General features: G+C 37.0%; 1 protein-coding gene across 3 annotated transcripts in view; it reads right to left on the minus strand.

The window, feature by feature from the left end:
• Positions 1 to 3,101: 3,101 nt before the first annotated feature.
• The window catches only part of LOC129549989 (ATP-binding cassette sub-family C member 1-like), a 108,897-nt gene continuing 96,908 nt past the window's right edge, over positions 3,102 to 15,090 (minus strand). For all 3 annotated transcript variants that reach the window (XM_088836137.1, XM_055417513.2, XM_088836141.1), the window contains 6 exons: positions 13,352 to 13,453; positions 10,612 to 10,755; positions 8,154 to 8,312; positions 5,941 to 6,107; positions 4,672 to 4,866; positions 3,102 to 4,330 (listed from right to left, as the gene is read on the minus strand). In XM_088836137.1, the coding sequence (XP_088692263.1) occupies positions 4,198 to 4,330; positions 4,672 to 4,866; positions 5,941 to 6,107; positions 8,154 to 8,312; positions 10,612 to 10,755; positions 13,352 to 13,453 (900 nt within the window). In that variant the 3' untranslated portion in view covers positions 3,102 to 4,197. The remainder of the gene's footprint in view (positions 4,331 to 4,671; positions 4,867 to 5,940; positions 6,108 to 8,153; positions 8,313 to 10,611; positions 10,756 to 13,351; positions 13,454 to 15,090) is intronic.

The raw sequence follows: 15,090 nt of genomic DNA on the forward strand, positions 1-15,090 counted from the left end.
CTCTAACTAATACTATATTTGAAGAAGAACCCTGACCCCAAGACAAATACCATTTATCTATTTCAAAGCTATAGGCTTAAAATTCTTCTCTCCCATTCTTTAATTATAGACTCTTTAAGTGGCTCTTCCAGAAATGAGACGTATTATTAGAGAACTGAAAAAAGCATCAACCGTTTTATAGCACCCGGGTCTGGATTTTACAATTTGTTGGCTAAGATCCTCTTAGTATCTTATCATGTTTGGTAAAATAGGGTGGGTAGTAATACTTTCCTAACGTTCTTTAGTAAGAATTGAAAGTAATAAATTATTCCAGTGCTTTGTACATCACTTGGCATATAGTAAACTTTCAGTAATAAATATTCTTATCCTAAAATGCTGGGAAGGGTTGGGGGCGGGAGGAGAAGGGGACGACCGAGGATGAGATGGCTGGATGGCATCACCGACTCTGTGGACTTGAGTCTGAGTGAGCTCCGGGAGTTGGTGATGGACAGGGAGGCCTGGTGTGCTGTGAATCATGGGGTCGCGGAGAGTCGGACACGACTGAGCGATTGAACTGAACTGAACTGAACTGAAAATAATTCAACTTAATGCTGCTTAGAATTTTCCTTCGGTTAGCTAAGATGAATATTTCTGCATGTCAAAAATGATAATTATTTTCTTAATCTATTTTTTAAGTTACAATTTGAAATAAATCAATCATTTAATCAATGCAGGAGATCCAGACTTGATCCCTGGGTCAAGAAGATCCCCTGGAACAGGCAGTGGCTACCCACTCCAGGATTCATGCCTGGAGAATTCTGTAGACAGAGGAACCTGGTGCACTATAGTCCATGGGGTCACATAGAGTGAGACAGGATTGAGCAAAATTTAAATTTACTACTTCTCTATAATCCAGTCTCTTAAATTTCTCACATTTTGCTTCAAAGACCATTTAAATAATTGAACAAACTTGATGGACATAGCAGAAATTAGAATGAAATATTAATTTTTAAAACATTATAATATATATAACATATTTAATATAATTTTATATTATATATAAATAAAATTATATATTTTATATATAATATATAAATATTATATATTATTTTATATATATTCATAATATATTGAGTAACAATGGCTCAGTCATTTAAAAATTTCTTTTCTTTTTATTCTTTAACTGTTTATATAAATATAAATATTTATGAAAAAATATAGTAACATATAAATATTATATAAATATATTTATATTACATTTAAATATATAAACTATATTATACATGCATGCATACATACCAATGTCACTTCAGTGACCTCCGACTCTGCAGTCCTATAGACTGCAGCCCAAAAGGCTCTTCTGTCCATGAGATTCTCTAGGCAAGAGTACTGGAGTGAGTTGCCATGCCCTCCAGAGGATCCTCCCAACACAGGGATTGAAACTGCATCTCTGATGTCTCCTGGATTGGCAGGTAGGTTCTTTACCACTAGCACCACCTGGGAAGCTCATACATGAGATAAATATATAAAAATCTATCTATCTAAATTTGTACAAACCCTAAGTATATGGCCTGATGATTTTCACAAACTGAACCAATGCTCAGACCCTAATCGAGAAGCAGTACATAACCACCTTCCAGAAGACCACCTTGTTTGCCCTTTCAGTCATTACCCATCTTTGGAAAAGACTGATGCTGGGAACGATTGAGGGCTGGAGGAGAAGGGGGCAACAGAAGATGAGACGGTTGGAGGGCATCCTTGACTCAATGGACAAGAATTTGAGCAAACTCTGGGAGACAGTGAAGGACGGGAAGCCTGGTGTGCTGCAGTTCATGGGGTCGCAAAGAGACAGATCACGACTGAGCAGCTTAACACCACCATCAAACAAGAGTAACCAGTATCCCAACTTCTAGGAGTATAATTGGCTTTTCCTTTTGTAAAAAAACAAACTTTTTCATCAGTGGAACGGGATCATATAAGAGTATTCTTTGTGCTGTATTTCTTTCACTCCACATTATGCATGTGAGATTCATTGGTGTAATTGCCTGTAATGGTTGTTCATTCATTCTCATAGCTGTGTAGAATTCCATGGTATGAAGACACCACAATATATCCAGGTGACAGTTGACATACCATTAGACGTTTAATTATGCAGTGTCTCTGACTGACTAATTACAGATATAAAGAAGCTAAGACATAAACTTTAACTGATGTTAATGAAATATACAATTCCTTTCTTAATAGATTTCAACAAACATTTATTCAATGCCTACTGAACACAAAACATAGTGGTAAGTACTACAGGAATTATAAAGACAGGACAACACTTTCAGTAGCTAATGTTTTAAGGAAGGAAACTTTAGATAATGTAGGGTTTTACAATTTAAGTTAACTTTTCATAAATACCTTTAGGGGATGAAGCAAGGTTATGCAAAGTTGTTAAGGAGATAAAGAGGATAAAAGAAATGACTGATGGGTCTGAACAAGTTAAAACATTTTATTAAAATAATCTTAAAAGGAAAATATAATTGAAGTTTGGAAACTTCAAATTTGAAGGGCAATTCAGAGAAATAATATTGCTTCCATTACATAAAACTACCAAATTAAAATACTGTTCAAAATAAAATCAGTTCAGTTCAGTTCAGTTCAGTCGCTCAGTTGTGTCTGACTCTTTGCGACCCTATGAATCACAGCACGCCAGGCCTCCCTGTCCATCACCAACTCCCGGAGTTCACTCAAACTCATGTCCATCGAGTCAGTGATGCCATCCAGCCATCTCATTCTCTGTCATCCCCTTCTCCTCCTGCCCCCAATCCCTCCCATCATCAGAGTCTTTTCCAGTGAGTCAACTTGTCGCATGAGGTGGCCAAAGTATTGGAGTTTCAGCTTCAGCATCAGTCCTTCCAATGAACACCCAGGATTGATCTCCTCTAGAATGGACTGGTTGGATCTCCTTGCAGTCCAAGGGACTCTCAAGAGTCTTCTCCAACACCACAGTTCAAAAGCATCAATTCTTCGGCGATCAGCTTTCTTCACAGTCCAACTCTCACATCCATACATGACCACGGGAAAAACCATAGCCTTGACTAGACGGACCTTGGTTGGCAAAGTAATGTCTCTGCTTTTTAATATGCTATCTAGGTTGGTCATAACTTTCCTTCCAAGGAGTAAGTGTCTTTTAATTTCCTGGCTGCAATCAGCATCCGCAGTGATTTTGGAGCCCCAAAAAATAAAGTCTGACACTGTTTCCACTGTTTTTCCATCTATTTCCCATGAAGTGATGGGACCAGATGCCATGATCTTTGTTTTCTGAATGTTGAGCTTCAAGCCAACCTTTTCACTCTCCTCTTTCACTCTCATCAAGAGGCTTTTTAGTTCCTCTTCACTTTCTGCCATAAGGGTTGTGTCAGTACCACAAATTAATAATTACTTGTGAATGTATACCATCTGATACATAACTCACTGAGCTTAATCAAGTCAAAAATTACATTCCATAGAAAATACTGGCTTTTAACTCAAATAGTAAAAATATTATAAAATATTATTTTTAAATAAAGCACATCATTAAAATTCAGTTAACATATACTTTCTCTTTCAAAAAAGCAGCTGAGTAACTCAAAGTTTTCTGTGCTTCCTCCAAAATTTTATATACTGTACAGTAACTCAAAACTTTATTCATATGTATAAGGTGCCTATACAGTATTACTCTAAAATGCCTAATGATTTATTCTACAATTATTTGTTGAGTATCAACAGTCTGAAAGCACTATGCTAGCAACCTAACATACCATGATGATAAAACTGGGCACTTGCCTTCAAGTAGCTTTAAGGGGAGGCACACTAAAAGAATTTAAACAGATTTTGGTCCCAGCCATGCTAAAAGTATGCACATAGGGCTAGTCAGAGCATATCAAAAGGGCATCTAGATAAGACAGGGGACCAAGGAGAGAAAGCAAGAGATACTTCGTGCAGAAGATAATTCCTGAACAAGGTCAGAGACGTAAAGGATAAGTGACATTTTGCACTTTGGGCAATCAGGAAAAGGCAGATATTCAGGAGGGCATGAATGGAAGAAAGAAGGTTGGGCACAGCTCAGTACGGTTAGAACTGTGGTGCTTGTCTCTCTTTGTGCCACCACAGGCCTACTTTTCGACATTTCTCTCCTGTCTTTATTTTTTCAAATACTATTTTTTTCAATTTGGTATAATCCATATATAACTATTTATCTTTTGCCCCCGAGTCTCGTGTTATTCCGGCTTCTGTCAGCATGTCAAAGAAAAGTCCTCTCTTGTGTATCAAATTATGTGGTGTTTCAAATTCTGTAATTCTTCCAGAGTCTAGAACAAGTACCCTGCAATGTGAAAAGAATCCAGTCAGGTAACCTATAATCAGTATTTCAGTTCACCTTTTTTGTTCTTGCAACTGTAAAGTTTAAATTACTAGGTAAGTTCTGTCAGTATGAAATAAAAGTACAATTTGACTCAGGAAATATATCAAGTTTTCTAATATTCTTTTAACATTAATGCATTCCTCTAATTATGTTGGACAGTATCTTCCATACTATTAGGGGACACTTTGTATCTCTCAGCACAGATAAAATCCATTATTAGTGGCAAGTAATTACTGTGCTTCAGATGTGCAATAGCCATCTGTATAGAAATTGTTTTATTTCTGAAAACAAATAAAGCATACCTGTCTGAATCAATGATAGAATGCAGTCTGTGAGCAATTGTCAGGATGGTGCAATCAGAAAACTCCTTCCTGATTGTGGTCTGCACCAAGTTATCAGTCTCAAAATCGATGGAGGCTGTTGCCTCATCCAAGATGAGAATTTTTGTTTTTCTCAGCAAAGCACGAGCAAGACAGACTAGCTGTCGTTGTCCAACACTGTTAAAAAAAAAATAGTAAAATGATCTCAACAATGGATTTTATGGTCACACACTTCCTATTCTAAAATTCTGATGACATTGTTATTCTCTTCCTAAGCCACATTCATTCATTCTTTAAGAAGTATTCCCTGAGTGATTATGCCAGACTCTGGTCTAAGTTCTGCAAATAGAACAATGAATTAAACAGACAAAAGTCTGTGGGTTTACATGGGGAGACAAAAAATAAGATAAATGAGCAAAAAGCATAAGAGGAATTCGAATATACAGAAAGGCAGGATGTAAAATGTGGGCATGGGGTGGACATTTTTGATGAGCTTGCCAAAGAAATCCTCACTGAGACGATGCTTTTAAATTCAAGACCTGAAGAAAATGGAAAGTGTATCCTGCAGATTTCCAATGGGAACTTGCTCCTGGCAAAGTGATTGGCAGATGTAAAATTCCCGAGGCAGGCAGGAACTGGCCTGGCATATTCAAGGAACTATAAGAAGCCGAGGAGGCCAAGGTGGCAGAAACACAGAGAGGGAGAGCAGGGACTAAGCAAAGAAGCTGAGTCATGCGGGCTGTGTCTCTTAGGTGCAGAGAGGGTCTAATTGATTTCCTTAGGTTTCTGATCACACAAAGGGACTGTCCTAAGACATCAAATAGTGATGAAGAAAAAGCAGCACTTTGTTGTTGCTGTTCAATCTTTCAGTCATGTCTGACTCTTTGCAACCCCATTGACTTGGACATGCCAGGCTTCCCTGTTCTTCCTATCTCCCAGAGTTTGCTCAAACATTTTTTCCAGGAAGAAAGCTATCAGGGTAGGAGTCTTTACTAAAAAGTCAGTTAACTAATGACTTTCCACACTGCATTGTTGCTTTCTTTCCCCTTCATTTTCCTTCACCAGCAGTTTTCCAGCTGGTGGCTACCACTTTATTTATTCCTGTCTCTCTTCTCTAGAAGGAATCAGCAACTGATGTGCTTTGAACAACAAAATCCATGGTGGCTCAGGAATGACTTCCCTCTGGGGCCAACTTGTTTCTAAAACACCTGGAATGAGTAACTCAGGCAAGCTCTGTTCTTCACAGCTTACCTGAGGTTTTCACCACCCTCTGAAATCTCATGCAGCAGCTTCTTGGGAAGGGACTGCACAAACTCTTTTAAGTGACATAGTTCCAGCACCTCCCATAGCTCATGATCAGGATACTTGTCTAGGGGATCCAGGTTCATTTGAAGGGTTCCAGAAAATAAAACAGGATCCTAGAGAATAGAACAATCACTGGTAATCTTATTGTCACATGAGGCAAGCATACATTAAATGAGGAAAAAGCAAAATGATGAAAAACTCAATAGTTATCAAATTCATTTTATATTGAAACCAAAAGCAGAAGATCAGAATAAGCTGTTTGATTAAATCATTAAAAACTTCCTGATTCTTCTTCTTTCTCTAGTTAATAATGTTGACAACAGCTTTCCAACAACAATAATAATAATGATAAAGAAAAAGAAAAAAAAGAAAGTCAAGTCGCTCAGTCATGTCCAACTCTTTGGGACCCCATGGACTGTAGCTCACCAGGCTCCTCAGTCCATGGAATTTTCCAGGCAAGAGTACTGGCGTGGGTTGCCATTTCCTTCTCCAGGGGACCTAGTAGTCACCATTTAGTCAGGGATATAATATAACGTGGGCTTCCCAGGTGGCTCAGTGGTAAAAAAAAAAATCCAGCTGCCAATGCAAGAGATGGGGGTTTCATCCCTGGGTCAGGAATATCCACTAGAGAAGGAAATGGCAATCCACTCCAGTATTCTTACCTGGAGAATCCCATGGACAGAGGAGCCTTGTGGGCTACAATCCAAGGGGTTGCAAAAGAGTCAGACATGAGCTAGCAACTAAACAACAACGTAATATATAATATAGAGAATAAAATAAATGTATCTAGAGTATGTATGTAATATTATCAATTAGCCCACCAACCCAGAAATAAGGAAGCAAACACCCTCATTAGACAGATAGCGAACTAGAGGTTTCAAAAAACTCTTGTGCAAGGACACACAGAAACTAAGTGCTTAAGCAGAATTCAAAGACAACAGGTCCATGCTTTTTCCAGTACATTTACACATCTAGTGAAACTGCACTTTACTACAACAGTTTGATTTATAAGAAAGGAATGACTGTTTCTTTTCTCCACCAATTTTTTTCCCTGCCAGATTTTCAGATTTTACTTAAATTTGTTCCAAATTAAATTCATGAATATCAGTATATGTTTAAACAATATGACAAAGAGATGATATCATTTTTAGAAGCAAATATAAACATACTTCATAAATTCTCAGCTCAAATCTTTCAAACACAACTGAATGAGTCATATTTGACTGTAGAATCATATTATTGAGCTGATTGGCATACTTGTTAATGATCAAGTTCCTTTTATGCCACAGATGGAAAAATCAAAGGAGTTGGAAAAAAAGATTGAACTGAATTATGGTTCTTTTCATTTAAAAAAAATATTTCTAAACCTCAAGTCAAAAAGTCAAAATGCTACATTCAAAGTACCAACTAAGCAAAAGCCTCACTAATTGCTTTTTTCTTTTAAAAAATACCAATGTGTTTCAGTCTGATTTCATTTGAATTTTATTTGTATTTACTATTATGAAGGAAACTTGCAAAGAAACATATTAGTTTTTCAAATAGATAAATGCACTTAGGAAGAATGCATCAAGGTAGAGTATTTAACAGGATTTAATTACATAGTTGGGCTTCCCTGGTGGCTCAGAGGTTAAAGTGTCTGCCTCCAATGCGGGAGACCCGGGTTCGATCCCTGGGTTGGGAAGATCCCCTGGAGAAGGAAATGGTAACCCACTCCAGTATTCTCGCCTGGAGAATCCCATGGACGGAGAAGCCTGGTAGGCTACAGTCCACGGGGTCACAAAGAGTCGGACACGACTGAGCGACTGAACGGAACGGAATTACATAGTTATTTTTCACAATATATTTAAAATAATTTGGCTCTCAAATCCAAATGTATAGGCTTGAAAGGAATATATTCTTAAAAAAAAAATAAGTTTACCAGAGGGAGTTAAGAAAGACTAGCAACAAAACAGTCTTTCAGTTCAGTTCAGTTCAGGTCACTCAGTCATGTCCGACTCTCCGCGACCCCATGAATCACAGCACGCCAGGCCTCACTATCCATCACCAACTCCCGGAGTTCACTCAAACTCATGTCCACAGAGTCGGTGATGCCATCCAGCCATCTCATTCTCCGTCGTCCCCTTCTCCTCCCGCCCCCATCACTGGAAAACAGTCTTTACCTGTGGAATAATATTAAGTTTGCCACGAAGGTCATGAAGCCCAATAGTAGATATGTCAATTCCATCAATTATAATTTTACCTCCTGATCTTTCTACAATTCGAAATAGGCAGTTTGATAGTGTTGATTTGCCTGCTCCAGTTCGTCCCACAATTCCAATCTATAATGAATTTATCATAAACAGTTTACATCACACTTTGTGTAAGAGAAGGAGACCTTTGTACTGACAAAAAATTACATTATGTGTCTGGTAGGTGGACTCTAACTGCCAACTGGAGTAAACTTGACTATCATGGAAGACTTAATGTGACTTTCAAGGATCCATCTTTATCTAGATACCACTTACTCTGGTGACTCAGAGGCACAGAATCTGCCTGCAGTGTGGAAGACCTGGGTTTGATCCCTGGATAGGGAAGATCCCCTAGAGAAGGAAATGGCAACTCTTTTCAGTATTATTGCCTGGAGAATTCCATGGACAGAGGAGCCTGGTGGACTACAGTCCATTGAGTTGCCAAGAGTTGGACCCAACTGAGCAACTAACACTTTCACTTTACTCACTAGAAAGGCTTGGGCTAATTTGTGTGTTTCCTCTGGTTTTGAATAGTTAAGTTATCACCCAAGAACTGCCCCAGGTAGAGCAGATCGTCCCTGAACCATCCCTGAACTAGCCATTAAATGTGGGGTTTAAAGAGAGACTGATAATGGGGTTGATTCCATGAGACTTTCCGAACAAGGCTTCTCTACCATTCTTCCTCCAAAACAAACAAGCAAACAAAGGAGATGGGAAATCTTTGCTGAGATAGGCTAGAAAATCTGAAGGAATGCCTGCAAAACAACTATTGCATCAAAACTACTAAGGGTGGTCATAGATCATGTCTGAGGAGTTTGGACTCTTGGACAAAAATCATCAACTTGTCATAAGCATCCAGTGATTGCAGTGTTCCCTTGGCCATGAGATCTAAAGCAACCACTACTGGGTGTTAGTGTTTTGGTGTTAATGGAAACCCTGGATGGAGAGAACATTTGGTGGTTGGTTTGCCCTAATTAAAGATCTTAAATCACATACTACATCAGAAAAACCAGGAATACACTGAATGAAATAGAATAATTAAAATTCCACAAGTATTTCCAAAAATTAATTTGCTCTTGAGGCCACCTCAGTGGAATTGGTTTAGAGGGTTAGAAAAGGAGAATTTGGGGTTATCTGAAAGAAGTCTCAGGAAAGGGGAAAGTGGAATACTGCTGTTCATTCAAATTTTTTTTTTACTTTTATTTGTAAAATATCAATCTGATCAGGAAAATAATATGTTTTCATAAAACATTTTGAAAAAATATAGAAGCAAAAATCATCTAAAATCCCAACACCTGGAGAGAATCACTGTTTACATTTTGTAAGTATTCTTTTTGCTGTTAGTAATATATCTGTTTTTTTAAAACACAAAAATGATACACTGTCAAAAGATTTGTATACTGTTTTTATTAAATAAATTACATCTCAAGCATTTTCCCATTTCACTGATAGTCTTAGAAAACATGATGTCATATACATGATGACTATACAAATATTTTCACCTGTGTATTACTGGATAGTAACTATTATCTTACTGTCTTATTGTTGTGCTTCACTTACTAGAGGAAGTAAAAATAAAATATACTAATAATACTGGATGTGTCCCCAAAGGAAATGAAATTTGTATGAGGAAGAGAAATATGCACGCCCAAGTTCATTGCAATATTACAGTAGCCAAGAAGATATCAAAACAACCTAAATATGTCCTGTGGATGAATGGATAAAAAAAAAAATATGTCTGCCTTAAAAAATGTAGAAAATCCTGCTATTTGTGGTAACATGGGTGAACCTGTAGGACATTATGCTAAGCAAAAGAAGCCAGACAGAGGAAAACGTTTTATGATCTCACTTACATGTGGAATCTCAAAATATCAAACTCACAGTACCAGACAGTAGATAGTGGTTACTAGGGGTTCAGTGGGAAAATGGGAAGATATTGGTCAAAGGAAATAAACTTTCAGTTATAAGACACATAAATTCTAGATATCTAAGATATAGCATGGTGACTATAGTTAATAACACAGAAAATTTGCTAAGAGATCTTAAGTTTAAAATTACGATAATTATTTCACAACTTATGCATATCAAGCTGTACACTCTATGTATACTGTATACTCTAAATATATACAATTTTCATTTGTTAATTATACTTAAATGTAGGTAGAAATAGAAAAATCATGTTTCATAATAGATTATGAACAATTTAAAAAACATATTTTTATTTGTAGAGGAAAAATTTATTCTTTACATACCAACCACGTCTTTGCTACCTTTAAATGTAATTTGAACAAATGACCATCTTATACTCAATACCACAGTATATTTTGGCCTTGAGAATAAACATATTCAGATAAAAGGTAAAGTGAAACTTATGAAATATTTGTGGTACCTTCTCTTCCCCATGAGTCTGGAAAGTGATATCTTGTAAGGCTAAACCAAGATCATCTCGGTATCGAGCTCGATAATCAACAAACTCCACTATCCCTTTATTGGGCCATTGTGATGGAGGCCTCTTAGATGTTATCCAGGGTGCCTTAAAACAAATAAATACTTTTTAAACTGCAATTACAATAAAAATACCTTTCCTCAAAAAAAAATAATTCTCAGGCATAAAAACAGAAGTGATGAAACAAAAATGAGGAAAGACAACATTTGTAAATATTATGATTTTTCTGAAAATAGTTTTAAATAATACCAACATAAAACTTCTCATCTAGTTATAAGAAGATTTTATAAATCAACTTTCACACATAAAAAGGCTTCCCATCTTCTATTAAGTTATCAAGAAAAGTCTTCTATGACTTTATAAAGGATATGAAGGTAACCTAGAATTTTAACTGACAGGGGACAGTTTGTCATTTATTTCCCAAATACTGTTTACTGCACCAGTCAATGCTTAGTTGTTGGAGATTTAGCAGTGAGAAAAACATAATAAATAAAAAATAATAATAAATATAAACTCTCCCTTCGGGAGAGTACTCGCTGGTGAGGAGAGACAGAAAGAATCATACAGTCTATGCAGAATATTGTTGCTATTGTTGCTCAGTTGCTAAGTCGTATTCGACGCTTTTGTGACCTCATGGACTGTAGGTCACCAGGCTCCTCTGTCCATGGGATTATCCTGGCAAGAATACTGGAGTGGGTTGCTGTTTCCTCCTTCAGGGGATCTTTCCGACCCAGGGATCAAACCCGTGTTTTCTGCACTGGCAGGTGGATTCTTTATCACTGGCCACCAGGGAGGCCCATGCAGAATGTTAGTTGATGATAAAGTTTTGAAGGTCAGGAAATAGTCAGTGTTGGTGTAATTTTAAGTAGGGTGGTTAAGAAAGTCTTGACTGGACATGATTGGGAAACAAGCCATTTGGATATCAGAGGAAGGGCTTTCCAGGTAAATGGAGAAGGAAATGGCAACCCACTCCAGTATTCTTGCCTGGAGAATCCCATGGACAGAGGAGCCTGGTAGGCTACAGTCCACGGGGGTCGCAAAGAGTCGGACTCGACTGAAAGACTTCACTTTCCAGGTAAAAGAAGCTATGTACATATGCTGAGGACCTGAGACACTGAAGGAAGAACAGGAGGTAGAATAGACAGAAGGGTGTGGTGCCCGGCCAGTGAGGTGAAGTGTTTCATGAAAGGAAGCAATCACAAGCATCGAATGATAGGCTGGGTCAAGTGAAGACTGACAGGCTGCCACTGGTGATGTTGACCAGGGCGGGCGCAGTGAAGCGGTGGGAGTCAAAGCCTGTGTGAAGAGGTTCCAAAAAAGAACGAGAAAAGGAGTTAGACAGAGCAAGTACAGGAACTATTCCCAAGAATTCTGCTGAAAAGAGGAGAAGAGAAATGGGGCTATTGAGTAAATATGGTTATTTGGACGTATTGACTTTTTTCCACATCAAGAGTTCTTATAATGCTATCTGTTAAGTTACAAGGAATCAAATTATATAAAGGTAATTTTAAAAACACACACATTTTGTTGTCTTTTTTTTCCGCAAAATAAAAAATATATATTAATAGCAAAAGGTTTAGAAAATACAGAAAACAACTTTTTTTTCCTTTCTTTTGTCCATGCCACGTGGAATGTGAGATCTGGGTGTCCAGACCAAGGATCAAAACCACATTCCCTGAATTGGAAGTGTGGAATCTTAACCACTGGACTACTAGGGAAGTCCTGAGAATGATAAAATTTTTATATAGTCCTTACATAGCAGTAGGCTGAACAAACTAAATATTGATAATTATGATTGTATATTGTGAAGGTAGACTAATCTTTCAAGAAATTTTTATGAAAAATGAAGGTAAGACTCAGGGAAGAGTCTGGAGGAAGAATCAACATTTAGGTAGGAGTTGGAGTATGCAGAAAATATTTTAGCATATTTGTATGTTGAAAGGAGAAAAGGGGTTAGAGTGCTGAAGGACTTAGAGAAGATGGTTAATGGAACAAGGTCTGAGAAAAGACATGAAGAGATGCTACCAAAAATACAACTGGAAATCTGTAGGTTTTTATTTGGAGGAGGAATACACCTTCCTGAGTTATGAGAAAAAGAGGAATTTTTCATGAAGATTTAGATATCTTTATAGGCGGATTGAAGAAGATATAGAAATTTAACATATACCCTTTATCATCTGCCCTGTTAATTCATGGAACTGGGAGACAGAAGTAACTGAGATTAACAAAATATGCACATAATGCAACCATTATACTCTGTTAATAGTCTAATTCTTCTGTCCCTCAAATTATACTTAATTAAAGGTAAAAAAGCAGACTGATTTATTCTCCTCCTCCTTCCCATCCACAGAGATGCTAATGATGAGTAAATGGAACAGAAGGTATAAACAATAAAGGCATACTTAATTTTTAAATTATACAATCAGACTCTAAATAATTAAGAGATGACTATATTAAGACACTTCTCAACGTAAAATCTTTACAAAGTTGTAATCAGAGGTTGCATATTTTACTCTACATTGGTAGGAGACAAATCACTGTGCCTCTTAAAAATAGGTGATCATGTTTCATTTTTATAACAAATACGGGTTTTGTTCAGAATTGATTTTCAGAATGTCCATTCAAGGTGCACTGCAATATCTTAAATTCTGTATCTGCTTATTGGTTATTCATGAGTGCTTACCTCTTTATCCATATTTTCATATTCACAAACTCTTTCAATGGAAACTGCATTGGTTTCAATTTCACATGCTTTCCTTACCCAAAAATTCAGGGTATGAGTTATCTGGGAGTGAAAAAGCAAGAGCTTAATGAATAAGCATCAGTCTTTTACACAATGTTAATAATACTTTACAAGGCTTTTTCCCCAGAGTTTTAGTATATTTTATCCCTTTGAATTATTTAACAACTTAATTCAAAGTAAGCATTTTTATCTATAGACACACATATGTGCTGTTTTAGGTTTGTTAAATTCATTAATGCCATAAATAATGGTTATTTGGAAGAAGACAGACTGTTCACTATATATTAAAGGTGCCCATACTTGGCATAAGGAAAGATGAGTGGCAAGACTGATGGGATAGGCCCTAAAAAATGTACATCCTAAGTGGGGAAAAATTTTTGCATAATGCTAGCTTTGCCACACTTTACCATTTTCCACTAGAAGAAGGATTCTTCTAATTTTCTGACTACAACTGTCTCCTTTTTTCCTCCCAAATTTTATGTTCTTCACACTCACCTTTCCTCATAATACAAGTTCTCCAAGGTTATAACCTCAAATGTAGTTCTGAGAGTCAAAAAGTCCTCACAATTCCAATTTTTCTTGAGTTTGTTGTTAAACGATTTGATGGCCAACCTGACTTGAACTAATGTGGGCCTCTTTAAAGTGCTGATTTACTTCACTCATGCTACACAGTCACGTGTTTCACTGCAGAACAAATAGTTTGATTCCAGAGTTCTGCCCAGGCACTCCATACACTATATATGTGCATGTGTGCATGCCACGTTTCTTCAGTCATGTCCAGCTTTTTGCAACTGTATGGAATGTACCCCGCCAGGTTCCTTTATCCATGGAATTCTCCAGGCAAGAATACTGGAGTGTAGTGTCATGCCCTCCTGCAGGGGATCTTCCCGATCCATGGATCGAACCCATGTCTCTTATGTCTCCTGCATTGGCAAGCAGGTGCTTCACTACTAGTGCCACACCTGGGAAGCATATATATATATATAGTATATGTATTATATTTCCTTTCGAGAAGCCTAAGATCTTAATTCTGAAATGGAACTGACCTTGAAGATTTTAGATAAGAGATTAAGAGCACGTATGCAAATCATCTAAACTCACCTTATAAATAACATGTATATATGTAAAACAGTATAACACATTTTCTGTTTTACAAAGGGGACCTAAACACAGTCATACTACTAGCACTTTGCAGTAAAATATACATAGAGCTTACTAGGGAAAAAAGTAGAAGCAGCAGAGCATATATTCTTCCCAGAACTTGCATTATTTCTGCTCAGGTTGGATAAACTATCAAGTTGGTGCAAAAGTAATTGCAGTTTTTGCACTATTGAAATTAGCCATTTGATATTGGAATTCATTCTTAAATAAATGTGGTTACATTATACATCATTTTAATGTACGATTTCTTGCTTTGTGTCTTTGCTAATGACTTATTATTTGCTGCTTATTTTATATTTATTTTAGACTATGGAAATGATGTTAGAAAAAGAGCAAATTTGAGCAATGTTATTATTCGAGTTCAAACTGGGTTGTAAAGCAGCAGAGACGACTTGAAACCTCAACAACGCTTTTGGCCCAGGAACTGCTAATAAACATACACTGCAGTGGTGATTCAAGAAGTTTTGCAAAGGAGACAAGAGCCTTGAAGATGAGGGTTTAGTGACTGGCCATGGGAA

This window comes from Moschus berezovskii, chromosome 1, assembly GCF_049115385.1.
Source record: "Moschus berezovskii isolate FMDL1 chromosome 1, NW_MosBer_1.0, whole genome shotgun sequence".
NCBI lineage: Eukaryota > Metazoa > Chordata > Mammalia > Artiodactyla > Moschidae > Moschus > Moschus berezovskii.